Source organism: Anopheles aquasalis, chromosome 2 (genome assembly GCF_943734665.1).
Source record: "Anopheles aquasalis chromosome 2, idAnoAquaMG_Q_19, whole genome shotgun sequence".
In the NCBI taxonomy this organism is placed as follows: domain Eukaryota; kingdom Metazoa; phylum Arthropoda; class Insecta; order Diptera; family Culicidae; genus Anopheles; species Anopheles aquasalis.
The window spans coordinates 39,567,382-39,582,999 of record NC_064877.1 but is presented as its reverse complement, the minus strand read 5'-3'; the positions used below and the strand labels follow the sequence as shown (position 1 = coordinate 39,582,999).

General features: G+C 50.6%; 1 protein-coding gene across 1 annotated transcript; it reads left to right on the top strand.

Annotated features, from left to right (window-relative positions):
- LOC126574912 (uncharacterized) lies at positions 1–13,791 on the top strand. Its single transcript, XM_050235328.1, has 6 exons — positions 1–111; positions 11,222–11,977; positions 12,075–12,188; positions 12,301–12,426; positions 13,091–13,496; positions 13,581–13,791. The coding sequence occupies exons 2-6, from the start codon at positions 11,554–11,556 to the stop codon at positions 13,789–13,791; spliced, it is 1,281 nt and encodes a 426-aa protein (XP_050091285.1). The 5' UTR covers positions 1–111; positions 11,222–11,553.
- Positions 13,792–15,618: the final 1,827 nt, after the last annotated feature.

Below are 15,618 nucleotides of genomic sequence, written 5' to 3'. Positions count from 1 at the left end.
AACGGGATAGTGTGATTCCATCCGGCACCCTGCTAGTGCACCAGCAGCATCAAGACGCGACCATTTTGCTACCAACGGCTACCGGTCACCGGATGTGGCACAAACGAACGGGTATTTTATTCACAAAACGCTTAAGTAGCTTGCAGCATCTCGATCTCGATTCTCCTCCAACGCAACCATCCTCCAGTCCACCGTTATCTGGTAACCGTTTGGTGAAAGGATACGTCGCCCAGGGTCGCCGGTTCGTCGGTCGCCACTCACTGTCACAAGAAACTCGGTCACTAGGGGTTTTCGGTGGTGAAACAGTAGCGTCCAGCAGCGTCCAGCAGCAGCCAACAAAAGTCTCCAAAGTCTCCCGAACCATTCCGAGGAGACGAAGCGGACTGAGGCGCAAGATGGTGTGAAGGAAGAAATTTCTCTTGTCTCCCACTCCCGGATCCCGGAATTCATCCGACCACGTCCAGCCGGCCCCGTTGTGCGTTGTGTCTGAATCTCGAGTATCGATTCGCGTTCGCACACACATACGGGCACACGTACACACTCTACTGGCATGACACACGGTGGCAGTGGGTGGCTGGTTATGGATGGTTGATTGTGGTCCCGATCCCGACCGTAATGTGGGTTGATATGCTTCGTCGCATGGATACCAAAGGGCTGGGCGAACGCACGACGTTCACCAGAAGACGTATTGTCTGCCCACCAGTTGATGCATGTGCTTCGGAAAATGTCAAAATTGAAGCTTATTTTCCATCATGCAAACATACGCGGTACGGAAAGGATTCCGGGAGAACGCTTCTCGAAGGTGAAGAGTGAGCTATTTCCCCAAGTCTGTGCAGAGGATAAAGTCTGCACCGAGTCGTCATTCAGAGCGATGCAGGACAAGGAATGCGTGGAAACACAGTGTCCACAGTGCCATTGGACGTTGTTTATGCTGGGTCAATTTGCATCCAACTCTTTCCAACCGTTCAGAAAGAGGTGCTACCATCGATATCACTAGAAGACACACGCTTTGCCAGACAAAACAGGTGTAGCATCGACATCGTTTCAATCGATGACGGCCAAGAGAGAGACCAGGTGATACCACGGGTTGCTAGGATGCCGATGTCGTGGCCGAACCTGTTGGGAAAGAAAGTTTTAAACACAATCACACATGCACACATACATCTTGGCACAACCAACAGCAACAGCATCGTCATGGTTGAGCCGCTCGTTGGGGAATTGTTGCGACATCTTCTCTCGATGTCGACTGTCTGCGCTGTAGGTACGGCTCGGACCGGACAAAACAGAATCCATTTGATGGGAATTTATCTTCCCAACCAGAAACTTCACAAAACGTGCGAGAGGGAGAGTGCAATCACCTCAACGGGCTACAGTTTGCTCACCAACATTCGGTACACGTGGACATTAACAGTTCAACTCGGTGGTTGGTTTCGATGTAACCAAGAAGATGTAGCTCTTACCGCTCCAGACCTGACATCGTTCGCTGTGCTCCCCAGGAATGATGAATGTATTCCAAACCAATGCAAAACGAATCTGTGTGCCGTATTCCTTGCACGGTTTGGGGGAAATTTTGAATTTTGAGCAACCAGCAAATATATGGATGCCCCTAGCACGTTCCGGAACCGAGCGACGGTATGCAGTGCAGGTATTGGCAATAAATTAAACCATCTTTGTCGACCTGCCGCTCACCTGCTGAGTGTTGGATTGTTGAAAGCATACGACCGTTCTTGCCCAAAAAATGTTCAACGCATTCCTCTGCTAACGCTTTCACCGAGCACTGGCTTCGTAGAGGAAGACGGGAAGGAGCGGTAGATAAGTTTAAAAAGCGATTCGTGCCGCATTCCGCCATCCACAAGAAAAAGAATATAAAGAACCAACCGAATATTAACGCAACGGTATGCGTTCGTTTTTTTTTTCAATCAAAACGAACTTTCATTCTTTACCTCACGGCCCGTAACGCAACCAACCAAACCGGGCCCGGTAGCTGATCCGACCAGGAATGCTCCCGTTACTGAGCGTTCTAGGTGCCTTCTTCTTCTTGCGTTCCTGCGCACCGTGCTTTGATCTGACCGGTTTGCCGGCTGTCAGTTCGGTCACCTGTCGGACAAAAGCTCTCGCGGTCGTTCCCATCACGTGCTGGCCAGTGCGATCACCTGGAGTCCGGTGGCAGACGGAATCTCGAATTTTCCACACCCTCTGCTGGGCCACCACGGGCCACACTGAGCTTCGTGATCGTGCAAATTGTGCGAACAAAAGCGCAACGGTGGACGCTTCAGGGAGGGGGTGCGGAATGTCTGCATGATTTAATGCTACTTTTGAGCGTGCGGCGCTGTTTCTTTCGTGCCGACGACGCCGTGGAGGATCGATCGATAACGGAGCGACCTCCGGGCCAGTCCAGCAGCAGGGCACGCAAGCAGTGGCTCATAAAATCCCCAAAAATATTGCTCAACCCCCTCCCCCGAGCAGCCCCACAGTTCCACGAGCCCCCGCCCCGTGGAAAAGGTGTCAGTGGAAATTACCGGTTCCGAAATTTGGGCGAAAGAAATCGGCCAAACGAGCCGGGATGGCCCGCCAAAACAAACGAGGTGGCGGGCAGACAGTAAAGCGCAAAAGAAGAAGGAGAAAGAAGAAGGACCAGTAGAGGGAGTAGTGGTGAATATCAGCGCCCGGGGCTGAGTTTCTGTCCACTGGCTGGCCGCCGGCACTCGGCACCATTCACGGGCTTGGGCTTTTCCGTTGGAATGATAAGTAAATTACGGTAGCAAAGCTTCCGAAACGATGGCCACCGCCACCACCATTAGTGTTACTGTGGCATGCGCGGAGCGCGGAGAAACATTAAACAAACAAGTGGGAAAGGGAGGCCACTCCGGGGGGGGGGGGGGGGGGGGAATGAAGAAACTAATTTACGATATCGCTCCCTCTCGCTCTATCGTTCCGCCGGGTTTTCGGGACAACAACAACACCTGACCGAGCGAAATAATAATTCGCAGCATCTTCTGCGTGCCTGCGTGCGGCCACGCTACGGATTTGTACCGGTTGAGATGCTGCCCAGTGGCCGTAGGTCGATGCCGGTCAGCTGGCCACATTGGTCACGGTGCTGCCGACTGCCAGCTGCTGTGCTCCATAAACAACCACAAACATTCACTCCGGTGCCAGTGGATACCGGACGGAACGGGACCGGAAATGAGTGCCCTCCGGCCCACTAGTGACCGGTCGCTTAATTCCACGCATGTAAATATTCCCGAGTAGCATATGTGCAAACATTCACCCTCCCCGTATTGACCGGTTAAGGGTAAAGGCGAAAGACAAAGACACGATCGACCGTCATTAATCGATCCGGATCAAACAAACGGAGACAGGGTGGTGGTGTTCCGGCGGCGGGTTTACATCCGGTCGAGTCCAGCTCAATTGATATACCCACCTCGCCAGGGGATCAGGGGAGGGATCAATTTGTAAAATGGGTCTCGATTAAATGAGCAGAGCAGAGCAGGAAAATTTGCCACTAGGGCTCCTTTACCGGCAGTGAAGTGGAGTGTGTAATGGTGACGAAAGCGATAAACTTTTAGTGTGGTGGGTATAAAATGGAAAGTTCTGGTTTTATGAGCGGATGAAACGTACGATCCATATGCCAACGTTTGCGTAACTCCTATCGTTATCTCATACGGAACCATATGGCCGAGTGGGAGCCGGTTCAATACCGGTCAGTCTATTGAGACGACGTCTATTAATTACGAATTTTATCCGAATGGCTAAGGGCTAAGTAGTACTCCGCTAGTCAGCAGTTACAAAGGGGTGGAACATCATTTTAAAAGTTTTATTGCTGCCGTGGGTGAATTGAGAGTCACCATAATGTAATGACGGTTGCTATGGACATGTACATTTGTTTCAAACAATTCTGCTTTCTGGTGTGCCTTTAAGCAGAACGAAACTATATCGGAATGTTACTGTACAACATTACGATCCCAGCACAATGCTAACGGATAGCTGAGTCACAAAAGCGGATAAAAAAACTCTGATTTACATCCTACCATTCGTGGTTATCCGTGGGCGTTATCCGCATGTACAGTTTTTCTGCTCAGAAAAGTGGGATTAGCTTGCTGAAACACAATCGTAGTTTTTAATCGGACAACGGGTGTGACAGAGCGCACTCGTTTTTTTTATCATTGTTTCTGCCGTCTGCAAATGAAATTATTCATCCGGATCCGAATGTCACTTTCCATTGTGAGGAAGAGCCCCCGGTAACTGGTGGTAACAAGGCTCGCTTGGTACCGAATTCGAAAGCGGATACACGGTGGGGGTTCCGTTCCGAGACGAGATGCTGCGCATCCCCGTAGATGCCGGGCTATCAGTGACCGGGCTTTTGACAAACAAATTTCTCCCGCACACAGCGCGATCTTTCCGTTCTTCCGTTCGACCCCCCCCCCCCCCCGCTACGTGTCTAGGGTAGGCGATTACGTCCCGAAAACGCGATTTACCCCACTCGATACCTCCACTTTTTTCCTGGGACCATTATGAACCGGACCGAACCGAACCGAACGACTCCAACGGACGATGCGCTCCGAGTTCGAATGCTGGAGAACCGGTTCCTGAATGTCACACTCTCTCATACACATACAGACACACAGACAGAGCAAACAACCGCCCCTGCCGCCCAGGCAACCTCTGATCTCAAGATGCTCCTGCTGGCTCGGCTTTCACTTTTCACTCCACGGTGACCGGGTTGGCCTTGGGCTGAAGATGTGTCAGCGGCGTGGAAAGGGAGGTTCCGGATCTGTTGCCCACCCACCCCACCCCCCTCCGCCCCTCTTACCAGCGATGCAGTCATGCTAATTGAATTTCCGATGCCGGAAATATTCGTGTTGGCGGACGGACGGGCTGGTGGATGGACGGATCGCGAAGACGGTTTTCTCTCCGCGCGAGTCACACGCGAGTCGGAAGCTCGCACCGTGACCTACTTCAGCCTTCACGACATCATCGCACACTCTTCCGCAGGACATTTCGACTTAAACAACTCCCAAAAGAATGTAGTCTTCCTCGGACCGGCCCGAGCCCTCCGAGGGGCAAAAATTCAATTTTCCTTCTCATTCAAACGCATTCTCGCCAATCCTATCACGAAGGATCAAACAACGTGACGCATGGAGCGTGGGCACCCTCCACGGAGCTCTTACGGCGGCCAAACGCGGCGAGTTTTTCATCCTCAGTGAGCACAAATCCCCCCCCATTGGGCGCCGTTAACCATTTAGTAGCGGCCATTCGGAGAAGCGATATCAACCGATTCATAGGCACGGCGTTTGGGAGGGTTTTTGCCTCCCAAAACTCTATCAAAAATTCATAAAACAATCATCCGCAAACCGTTGAACGAACCGCTGTCAGTACGCTTCCGGTATGCCAACGGAACACGGATTCCATTTGAAGTATCACTCCGGGGACCGGTCGCCCACGGACGGACAGAAGAACTTTCTCACTCAAGTTTCGCCTTCGCTCTGGTACCGGTGGTCGGTCATGCTATTTGATTAGAGATTAATGCTTCGCAAGGTTGCTCGAAAAAATGCTCTAATCCCAGCTAAACACAGCATCACAATCGTTTGGCCAACGTTTTCACTTTTAACATCCATTGCTGGAATGAATTATTAAACATTCGGATGCAAAACCGGATGTCACGAGGAGAATGTTCTTTAAAGCCAACTCAAGGAACGCAAAGAACACTCGCTAGTAGACGATAATAATGAATTCAGTGTTCATTGAGCACGATATGGCTCAAATGAAGAAAAGAAATGAAGGTCAGTTGAATTACCAAACGCTACCCAAAAACCGCCTCCAAGTGAAACACTCCATCCGCCATCACCTGAATTGGAAGGGAGTCCGTCCGCTAGACTTCGAGCGACCACGGTGGTCGAGGCAAATAAGGCACGCACAATTGAAAGTCAACGAATCTAATTTGCATACCATCCACCTGCACCCACCTCTCTCTTTCTCTCTCTCTCTCTCTTTCTCTCTTGGCCCACCTAGCGCACTTCAAATACTTTCGGCCACCCAAGATTTCACTTTCCATTAGTTCGATTAACCTCACCGGCCACCTCTCGGTACGGACCGGGTTTAATTGTGGTCAATGTTTTCTTTTCTATTATTCTTTCAATTTTCATTTTTGAATTTCCAATCCTAAGTATATTTATACACTAATAGGCTTACCACAAATGGAGGCCGCGCTCTTGCTCCACGGAACGGTCTCGATTGACGTGTTCCTTTGTTCCGTCTGGTCTGGCAGCTCGAGTACCCTGGAGCGGCTGACAACAAAATGGCCCCAAGAATAATGGCCCTCTCTCTCTCTCTGCTTGACATCTTATCGGGTGCCCTTTTCCCCAAGAGGCGGCCCAAGAACATCTCTTGTAAAGTTGGCGTTGCCAAAAAAAAAAATAAAAGCTTCCCGTGAAACGATGGGACGCTCATCGCACGTCATCAGCTGTCAGCTGTGTCAAGCGCGATGCGCCCAATTTGCGCCCCAAACCGCGGTACCGGGCGGGGGTGCAGGTGAAGAAACAAGCCGCGTGGAAAGTCACGATGCCGATGATGCCTCAATTTCACCGGCTTTTTTCACCTAGTTTTTCCCCCCCTTTTTCCAATCCCACCCAAAAACCGTTCGCGTACCGCGTGCTTCCATCGAAAAGTGGCGGCACCGGCGTACCGGTAACTCGGTGTACAATACTAAACCACCGCACGGGACGCACGTCAGCATGCACACACATGGGTGATTACCGATTCCTGGTAAGAAGAAGAAGAAGCCCAATCCCAAGCTTGTAGACAATTGGAAATTGTGCGGATCGTCGAGCAGCAAAGCCAAACATCGATCGACAAGCACAGTACAAGCGGGCGAAAGATGCGGCTTTCGTTGGTGCATCAACGGTGGTGCGCGTTGGCGGTGCACTGCTGGAGAGAAAATGAAAAGTTTCGAGACGAAAACAACCGCCCAACACAGATTGCAAGTGAAAAGCGTGAAGGCGTCGAGGGTGTAGTCGCTTGCTTGCGCGTCCTGTAGTGGTGCAGATGCTTCTGCTGCTTCTGCTGATGTTAATGCTGCTCGTCTTGCACACACCCAGCACCCAGAGCAGTGAAGGAATCGATTTACGATAATCACGGTTGGAACAGCGTTCGCTTCTGGTTGGAGTTGACACTTGGTTTCAATCAGCCTGACAGCAGTACCGGTAGCTGCAGTTTGTTTCAGTTAGAAAGTCAACGCTCGGTGGCGCCGCCACTGACTTGTCCTGACAGGACAGACAGTGGACAGAGAGTGCCCTCAGACGGTCACACCCCAGGGCAGATTCGAGGCGCACACAAAAGCGACGGCATGCAAAAGGCGCCATCGTGCCACGAGTCGAGTAGACGACGCTCGAAGTAGGCGACGGATTGCTTCCGGTCGTGTGGCCGCTCTGGAGCACCAGCAATCAGCGACTCTCGGGGCCATTGCTGCTCACACGATTCATTCGCGCCAGATTACGAGTGACACAATTTCACACATGGTCAACCTCACGGTCAGCCCATCTCGTCCAACGGGGGAGAAAGTGAAGTACACGAGTAACGGGCAACACTTTCCGGGATAAGTACTTCTCCTCTTCGCAACACCTCGCGTTAAATGGCGCTTGAATGATGTGCTTCCTCTCTGTGTTCGCACCATTTTCCGATGCGTTTTTTCCTCTTCTCCTCAAATGATCCATCACCATAACGCAGCCAGGGATGGTCCCAGGGATGGTGCGTCAGCTTGTTCCCCATTTAAGCTCACTGGGTTACCGGGGTACGCCCCGGGTGGGCGAGCAGACACTACAGTTACGGGGGGGGGGGGCGATGATCTGGTGTTTGATGGCCGAATTTCGGGACGGACGCGTAAGCAGCGGAAAAACGGTCCCGCGGGTGCAATGTGGGCCAATCGCCAATGGAGGTAGCCAATTAGCTGATTAATCTCTGTGTGGGCCACATGCCGCGAGCCGCGAGCCGATCGAATGAGTATATCTTCCCCTTCTCCATCGGAGCCGAGCACTATAATCACCGATCCGGAACCGTGTTTGGTTTTTTGGGAGTGCGAACAAGAGCTACACACGCAGGTCATTTGGTGGTCCAGTTTCCAGTTGCGTGTCCAACGCCCAACAACTGCCACAAATGGCTCGGTTCGGATGAATGGGGAACCAGGTCCATCCAGGTGACCGTTTCCGCCCTGTTAATTGTCCAGCGCGGTTCCACCGACGAAAAAAAACGGTTTTTGAGAAAACCGTTGCTGGTGTCCCGGCCTGGCTGGTGACTGGAGACCAGTTGGACCAGTTCCGGTTCAACCCAAGTTCCCGAGCTGATGATGTCACTGACCGATGGGAGGCCGCCGGCGTGATAGGCACCCCATTACCGGTGTGCATTAAGCGGATTGCATTTCGAGTGGCATTTCAAAAAGAAATGCAAAGAAAGCGCTACACTTTCAAAACCCACGGGACGCGGGGACGCGAGACACTCGAACGCGAAGGCAGATGGAAAGATGGAATGTTGGGTGGCTGGCTATCAATGGTGATGCACTTGGCACCGGAGCCGGATAACCTGTGCCGTTGCCATTGCCTTGGATTTCCATTTTCATTTTCTGCCTCGCAATGCAATCCATTCAGCCACGGGCGCCCGAGCGAGTTGGCACTTTGGTGGTGGATGTTTTGGCTTCCTTTAGGTGTTGCTGCTGCTGTAATGCACCCTGGGTGGGGCCGGAGGGAACTTCAAGCATCTGTTTTATGTGACTTTCCGAGCAGACCGACCACCAGACGGGACGGCGTGTAACGGTTGTAAACCGCCATTGTGAAGCGATGGAGTTGCTTTTGCTTTTCTGCTGCTGCTGCTGCTGCTGCTACTGATTATGCGATGATTTCGGGTTCCGTAACCTGAATCGTTGAAAATCTTTCTGGCGCATCCCGTGGGGGAATTTAAGGGAAGTGCCGAGTAGGAAAGCGAACGAATGGCGAGTAAAAGAATGCGAAAAAAGAGGAATTTGTTTACGACCGCCATGGGAAAGTGAGTACACGGCTGTGTATGCCACTCAGAATGCCTCTCGAAGATAAGCGGAATAGTTATGTCGAGTAATTGCCGAGTCAAAGACTCCTCTCGAGTTCTTTGCCCACTCCGCCTTTACAGGTGGAGCCATACAGAGCTTGTTAAGGCTGTGTTGCACTGGGACACTGAGTGACAACAAAAAAAAAAAATAAACCGAACGAGATGAGCTGAGGAGTTAACCGTAATTCCCACAATTAGTGCATTACTTGCCTCAAGTCACTTCCCCAGGACGATGTTCTTTGCGTTTTTTGCCGTCCTGTTTCGTCCTTTTCTCGTACAAAGTTGCTATGCAGCAGATTATGGTATTGACTTGGATGATGATGCCATTTAGAAAAGTCACTGGAATTAACGGGACCGCTCCGCATTTTAAAGTCTTCTTCATCGACCGGTTCGGAATGCAATTGCTGATTCGCAATTGGCGTAAATCATGGCACGGTTGTAGGATTTCCTGCACTCAATCATCCGAATAAATCTCCTAATTCAAATCTAACTACCTCAAGCGTAATCCAACGAACGCGCTATGCTTTGATCGCATTACATCATGTCGCATCAGCAGCATCCCCAGGATTTTCCCACCATCACCACCAGCTGGCCTGAATTCGTAATCAGCTGAAGCTAAACGCTTTGGCTACGGATTTCAACCGTGCCCGGTATGCCAGATCCGCCAAGGGCTTCCATACACCATTCGTTCGAAAGTGCAACACGCGGTGTCGCTTGTAGTTGTTGTTTGCTCAGTCTGGAGTGTTTTCGACTTTCGCCTTTTCAGACGCCCGTTTTTGCATCTCTAACGCACCCCACGGTCTTCCGTTTTCTGTTGTGGCATTATTGGTGCATTAGTGTAGCTCGAGCTAAGCCCTGGTGCTACGAGTTGGGTGGGTGGCTTTCAATAATACCCGAGCGAAGAAAGCAGGTCGAAGCGAGGGTGCAACACAGACACCTTTTTCCCTTTCCCCAAAGCGCAACGTAGGTACCTGGATTTCGCTAAGCCGGCGTTCCGGCTGCCATGCAAAAGCGAAAGTAATTATTAATTGAAATGTTTTTTTTTTCTTATGCACCCTGCTTGCACCTTATGCTCGCTGGTGATGGTGGTGGTGGTGGTGCAGATGAGACTCTAACTCACGGCACGGAGACGAGACAGTTTTTATGGAGTGGAACGTTGAGCGTTATTTTTTTGTCATAAAAAGGAGAATAAACGGTTTGGTTGGATCATCCTGGTTAGCGTGCTGGTAGATAGCAGGAGTGCACGTGCCCACGTCAAAATTATCTTTTAAATTTGGCTGTGTTACGATCGGCTGGAGAATTGTGATGAACACCGTTGTTTTTCAACAAACGAGTAGAACAGATTGCGGAAGGGATTTGGCATTTTATAGGTTTATTTAACTTTTCTGCGTATTCATCAAATTTACATCGCACTCAGAGGGGTTTTGGATCCGTTTTCCGTTGATGAAGATTTGTACTCAAATCCGACCGCCATTTTTCAAAAGCGCCATTCAAACAAAAGCTTTTGTGTAGTGTTTCACGAAAAAAAGCAAACATACAATCCACCGTTAGCGAATAGCTTGCCAGTAATGCTTCCATCGCTAGTTAAATTCCCTCCGAATACTCCGATTTTTCTGACTTGGACTCCGATTTGTGTGACTTTTTTCAACAAAGCTAAACATTATCCTTACGGTCACTACCGTCCGAAGGCAAAAGTAAACTAGATAAAGCATTTATCATCGTGCGCCGACCGAACGCGGTCGTTATGAATATTGGATGAAAATTCAATCAACCTTCGTTGCGTCCCCGAATTCCAATATCGTTCGGTCAACAACCGCAGCCCACGAATCGGCCACCATCAGCGCGCCACCCCCGCCGAGCGCAATAATGGCGAATGCAAATAGTCGAAGGATCGATGGAGGAACCATTTTTTATCACTCCCAAATTGCCCTCACTCTCGATAGGCTGCTCTCTTTTTTTCGCTCTCTCTCTCTCTATTTCCCATCACGTTGCGTTTTTATGGTTTACTCCGGGAATTGACTGCCCCGGCTTTTCTCGATCCTCTGGCGCCACGCGAAGGACCGAGGAAAATTAATCAAATCGTCCACCGCAAAGGATCGACGAGTGGGAGCGCTGTGGACCGGTTCTAATTAATTACCCGTTTTACTTTCAGATTTTCGATCAACACCTTTCGAAACCAACGCAAAGGCATCGACTTGTTGCTAGCCACCAGTAGCAGGAACATCGATCACAGCCAGTACCCGTAGCCTCCGGTAGTCTATTGCGACCCCTGGTGCGCCTCCATTAAAAGCAACTCAGCGGACGCCCCGGAGCCTAATCCCTAATAGTGGATCAATTTGAATGTTTTATCGAGTGGAACAAGGGATCGGAACTCCAAGCGAAGGGTGATACCGCAGGAACAGGTTGACTGTACGGACGGAAGAGCTCATTCCGTCGGATTCGAATTTCCCCGAAAATAAATTCCGCTTAGTCGCTCAAAAAATCATGGTCCCCATTCGGCACCTTTCACGGCCGATGGCACTGCTGCTAGTAGCGGCGGCCACTATCCTTCTAATCGGATGCGTGGAGTGTCAAGGTAGCGAGGCACCACACCAGGAACCAACGGTTGCCGGCACCAGCAACGGTACACGTCGTTCGAATGAGCTGCTGGAATTCGAGGATGCGCTGATTGACTATATCAACGATTGGTTCAATCGCAATTCAAAGGATTTAATCGAGAATGTGCTCATCAGCCGGCGTTCGAGAAAAACCGGCGACGGTGAGCCACCGGCGGGCAACGTGTCTTTGAGCGAATTCGACCGAACGGTCATCAAGCGTGTCGCGAGGTTCCTCGGAACGGCGACCGATGCCCTGAGGAGCCGTTCACTGACAGAGTCCCCCGAAACGGGCCGGCTTTTCTTCTTTAAAGGTTTGTATGGCTGGTCGTCGGGTATTCCTCGGGAATTGCACCGTAACCCAACGGTTTACTCTCTTTCTCTCTGTACACCTCTCCCGCCTAATTGCAGGAATGAAAAAGTTACTCTGGCCGGTCATGATCGGACTGCAGATTGTAAAAACTGTCCTCATCATGATGTTCCTGCCCAGTATTATCGGTTCGTTTGGCAAGATTCTCGGCAAAGGTAACTGAATGGCATCCGGAACCGGTACCCAACCAACCGGTGGTAGCCGTAATTAGATTCCCGCTTCGTTTAGCAATCGAATTTACGCTTCAACTTTCTCCAACCCCACCAGGGCTAACCTCGGTATCCGGACTGTCGCATCCGGTGCAGACGGTGGACGATCTGGATTTCAAGGATGCGACATCGTACAACGCGGACCATGACTTCGGTATGAACGATGGATATCTGCCACCGGAGGGTGAGTTACTGGTCTCCTCGTAGCTGGGCTGCAGTGTCTTGCTGTTTGCGTAACAGCATCACTTTCTTATTCGCGCTTTCCTGAAGCCTCGGCACCGCACCGGTCGCTCCGTACGCTCTAACAAAGTGCAAACATACTTTGCTCCCCGATCGACAAACTATTTTATTTAATGATTCTCATTTTGAACCGCTTCGAATCATTCCGGTTCATGAAGCACCCCTTGGCGGTGGGTAATCGCAAAGGGGAAGTTGCCCGAATTCTCGTTTCGAGACGACAATGTGCTTACAAAGCCCGATTGTATGGTACGGCCCGTTTACGCAACATAATTCGTTCTTGCTACTCTGTTGGCTGTTGGGAACTTAATTACGTCTAGCGCCACGGAAGCATATTTATGTAGCTGCCAGAAGCCATAAGCTAAAGTGGTGAGCTGGTGGTTGGAAAATTTATGAGAAACACTAGCCCAATGACGTCCGCCTCTCGAGTGGTGATTGCTTCCCCATGAAGCAGCAACTGGCCCTTGAGGAACGATGGTAGAAAGGTGCTGCTTGGAGTGCAATCTCAGCTTGCTCGGAATTGCCATTTCTAACAGTAGCAAACCGCGTGGAAACTGTCTCTTTGCTTTGCGCTACTAATACAAACACCCTTGCCGTCCCTTGACTTCCAGACAACCACCACTCGGCGACCAACTACAACGGCATCGTGTACGATCCGTCGGTGATGGGCGGACACGCGGGTAACGCGGCCAACGCCCTGTCGCGGCTCGGTTACGGTGGTGGCCGTGTGACGTACGTCGGCTCACAACCAACGATGGACCGGCGGAAGCAGCAGCAGCAGCACCATTCGGCGAAGAACGATTTCAAAGTGTTCCACGACATTCCGAGCAGCAGCCTGCTGCTAACGAACTACGATCCCTTCTATAGCCCGCTGCTGTCCCGGCTCGATTCCATCTTCGCCCAGATGGGTCTGTCCAGCAAGGAGGAACACTGTCGCCAGAAGCTCGTCTGCCTGATGTACGCGAACCCGGCCAAGTATGCACCCTACAGTAACCTCATCTCGGCACAGCTAAGCAGGTAAGTCATTCCAGTTACCAATGGGGCGATATTATGGCTTTCGGATGACTTCAATTCATTGCCCGATTTTACGATTGCTCGCAGGGAGCTGGATGAGCTGCGCAAACCGACCAACGACAATCCGGACATACTGCGGTTCTTCAAGTACATGCGAGCGGCCAAGGATGGGCAGGATGGGGTGCAGTGTGATGCACACTACAAGGACTGCACCGGCTACAAGGACCTCTCGAATCCGGCCATGGTCACTACGTTCAACGATATCAACAAGCTCGTACACGCTCGGAAACTCTACTAACGCCGGCCCGGGCTAATTGGCGGCCACCTACTTACGGTCTACGGGCAGCCCAGTCCAGTCCAGTCCAGTGTCCAGGCGAGGAGAAACAGATTTCATACGACCGATACGATGCGATGTCGAGGAAGGTTTTTCATGAAAAAATGCATCATCTCAACGTGCGTGCCTGCCGGGCGGAGCGATGCTGCGGCTGCGGCTGCTGCTGCTGCTGCTGGCTGAGCATGGTGATGATGGTGATGATTTTCTTGTGAAAGCTTTCCGCTCCGGTGAGCAAGTAACACGCAGCACAATTTACGATTATCGATCCCGATAATGCTTGCCGATTGTGCGTGTTTTTTTGGGGAGACTATAGCGCTAACGTGTGTAGAGTGTGTAGAGTAACACCATTGAATCCGAGCGTGTCATATGTATACAGGACGTGGACGAAGCAGAAATGAGCCTGGCTATGGGGTCATCAGAGTTGATGGCAGGCCCGCCAGGAGTCATGGTATGGATCTTTCCAACCACTTCCTTCCTTCCTCGCCAGTTCTGTGCCCTGTGCTGCACGCATTGTGGACTCTCGATTGTTCGTCTCGATTATCTACTTATTTATCTATTTATTTATTTATTTATTTATTTATTTATTTATTTATTTATCGGTCTATTTATTTCCGTTTTATTAACTTATGAGACGTGTTTAATACCTTCCATGAACTGTCTTTCCCTCTCCGCCAGCCGGTCTGCAACGAGCGTGTTGTACAGAATAGCAGTAAGCAGTGAGCGGTTGGTAGCAGTGTCGGCCCATAGCCGGGGCCATTCGCGTTCTTTAATCCCCACACCCCGCACACAAAAACAGAAAGCTACATAAACCCGTGATGAACGTTACGTGAGGTATCTGTAGGAACAGCAGCAGCCAGCGGAGCGCAAGTAATGCTACAGAAAAGATAACCGAAAATGGCAGCCAGAGGCCATGTGGTCCCATGCTACCGCCTAGCAATAAGAACTTTAGTAGCAAGTAGAACGAACATACGCACACGCGCACCATACCGGCGGTGTTATCATTGAAGCATTGGCAGCAGCAGCAGCAGCAGCAACAGCAGGAGCACCAACACCACCCCGTCCGCTGTCAGAAGTCAATGAGACGAAAATTAATCGTGAAGTAAGCATGTGAAGTGAGTATGTGACAACGATGTCACCCAGGCGCGCCAATGTAAATTATAGTCTTTGTAATGCAATGACAGGAAAACTGGTGAAAAGCCCCACCAACGCGCACGGTGGAGTGGGTAGTGAGTAGGAAGGAAAGAAAAATCACTTCTGGGTGTCAGTGAAAATATAGGTTGGTAGAAATGCTACGAAATAGAAAAACGAAACAAAAATAAATGAAGAGAAAAAAAGGGCGATCAATAATGATCTGGTTTGTGTCGTCTTTTTCGGGGGCTCCCATGTGCTTGTGGCTTTGTTGTTGTGTTGTTCGTGGTATCCTCTTGAGGCTATACGCGACATTTCCCTGGTCCTGGACGGAGTACCGGCGGTTGGCTTTCATCACATTCTGAACCACATTACTTCGGTCGGAGGTTGTTCTTGGCGATTTTTTCTTCTGTTCGTTCCCCTTTTCGGTACGGTGCTTGTTTTTTCAAAACTCATGAATCATGGCAAAAATGTCACCCTAATGAAGTGAACTGACAAGTCGATTGACAAGCTGAGTTCGTAGGAAAAAAAAGCCAGAAACCGATCGTTACGAACGGGGACGGTACGGGGTATAAGGCAAGATGTGAGTTGCGAAAGAAAGCAGACGTTGTGGTAAGTTACAGAGCATAGAATGTGTCCGGATCCTGTGTGTGAACACTTGGC

What these genes read in the sequence shown, in the direction of transcription:
- LOC126574912 (XM_050235328.1), top strand. Translation starts at nt 11,554, where the DNA reads ATGGTCCCCATTCGGCACCTTTCACGGCCGATGGCACTGCTGCTAGTA. An exon ending in CCGGCTTTTCTTCTTTAAAG is followed by an intron (nt 11,978 to 12,074) that starts GTTTGTATGGCT and finishes GCCTAATTGCAG; the next exon opens with GAATGAAAAAGTTACTCTGG. An exon ending in TGGATATCTGCCACCGGAGG is followed by an intron (nt 12,427 to 13,090) that starts GTGAGTTACTGG and finishes CTTGACTTCCAG; the next exon opens with ACAACCACCACTCGGCGACC.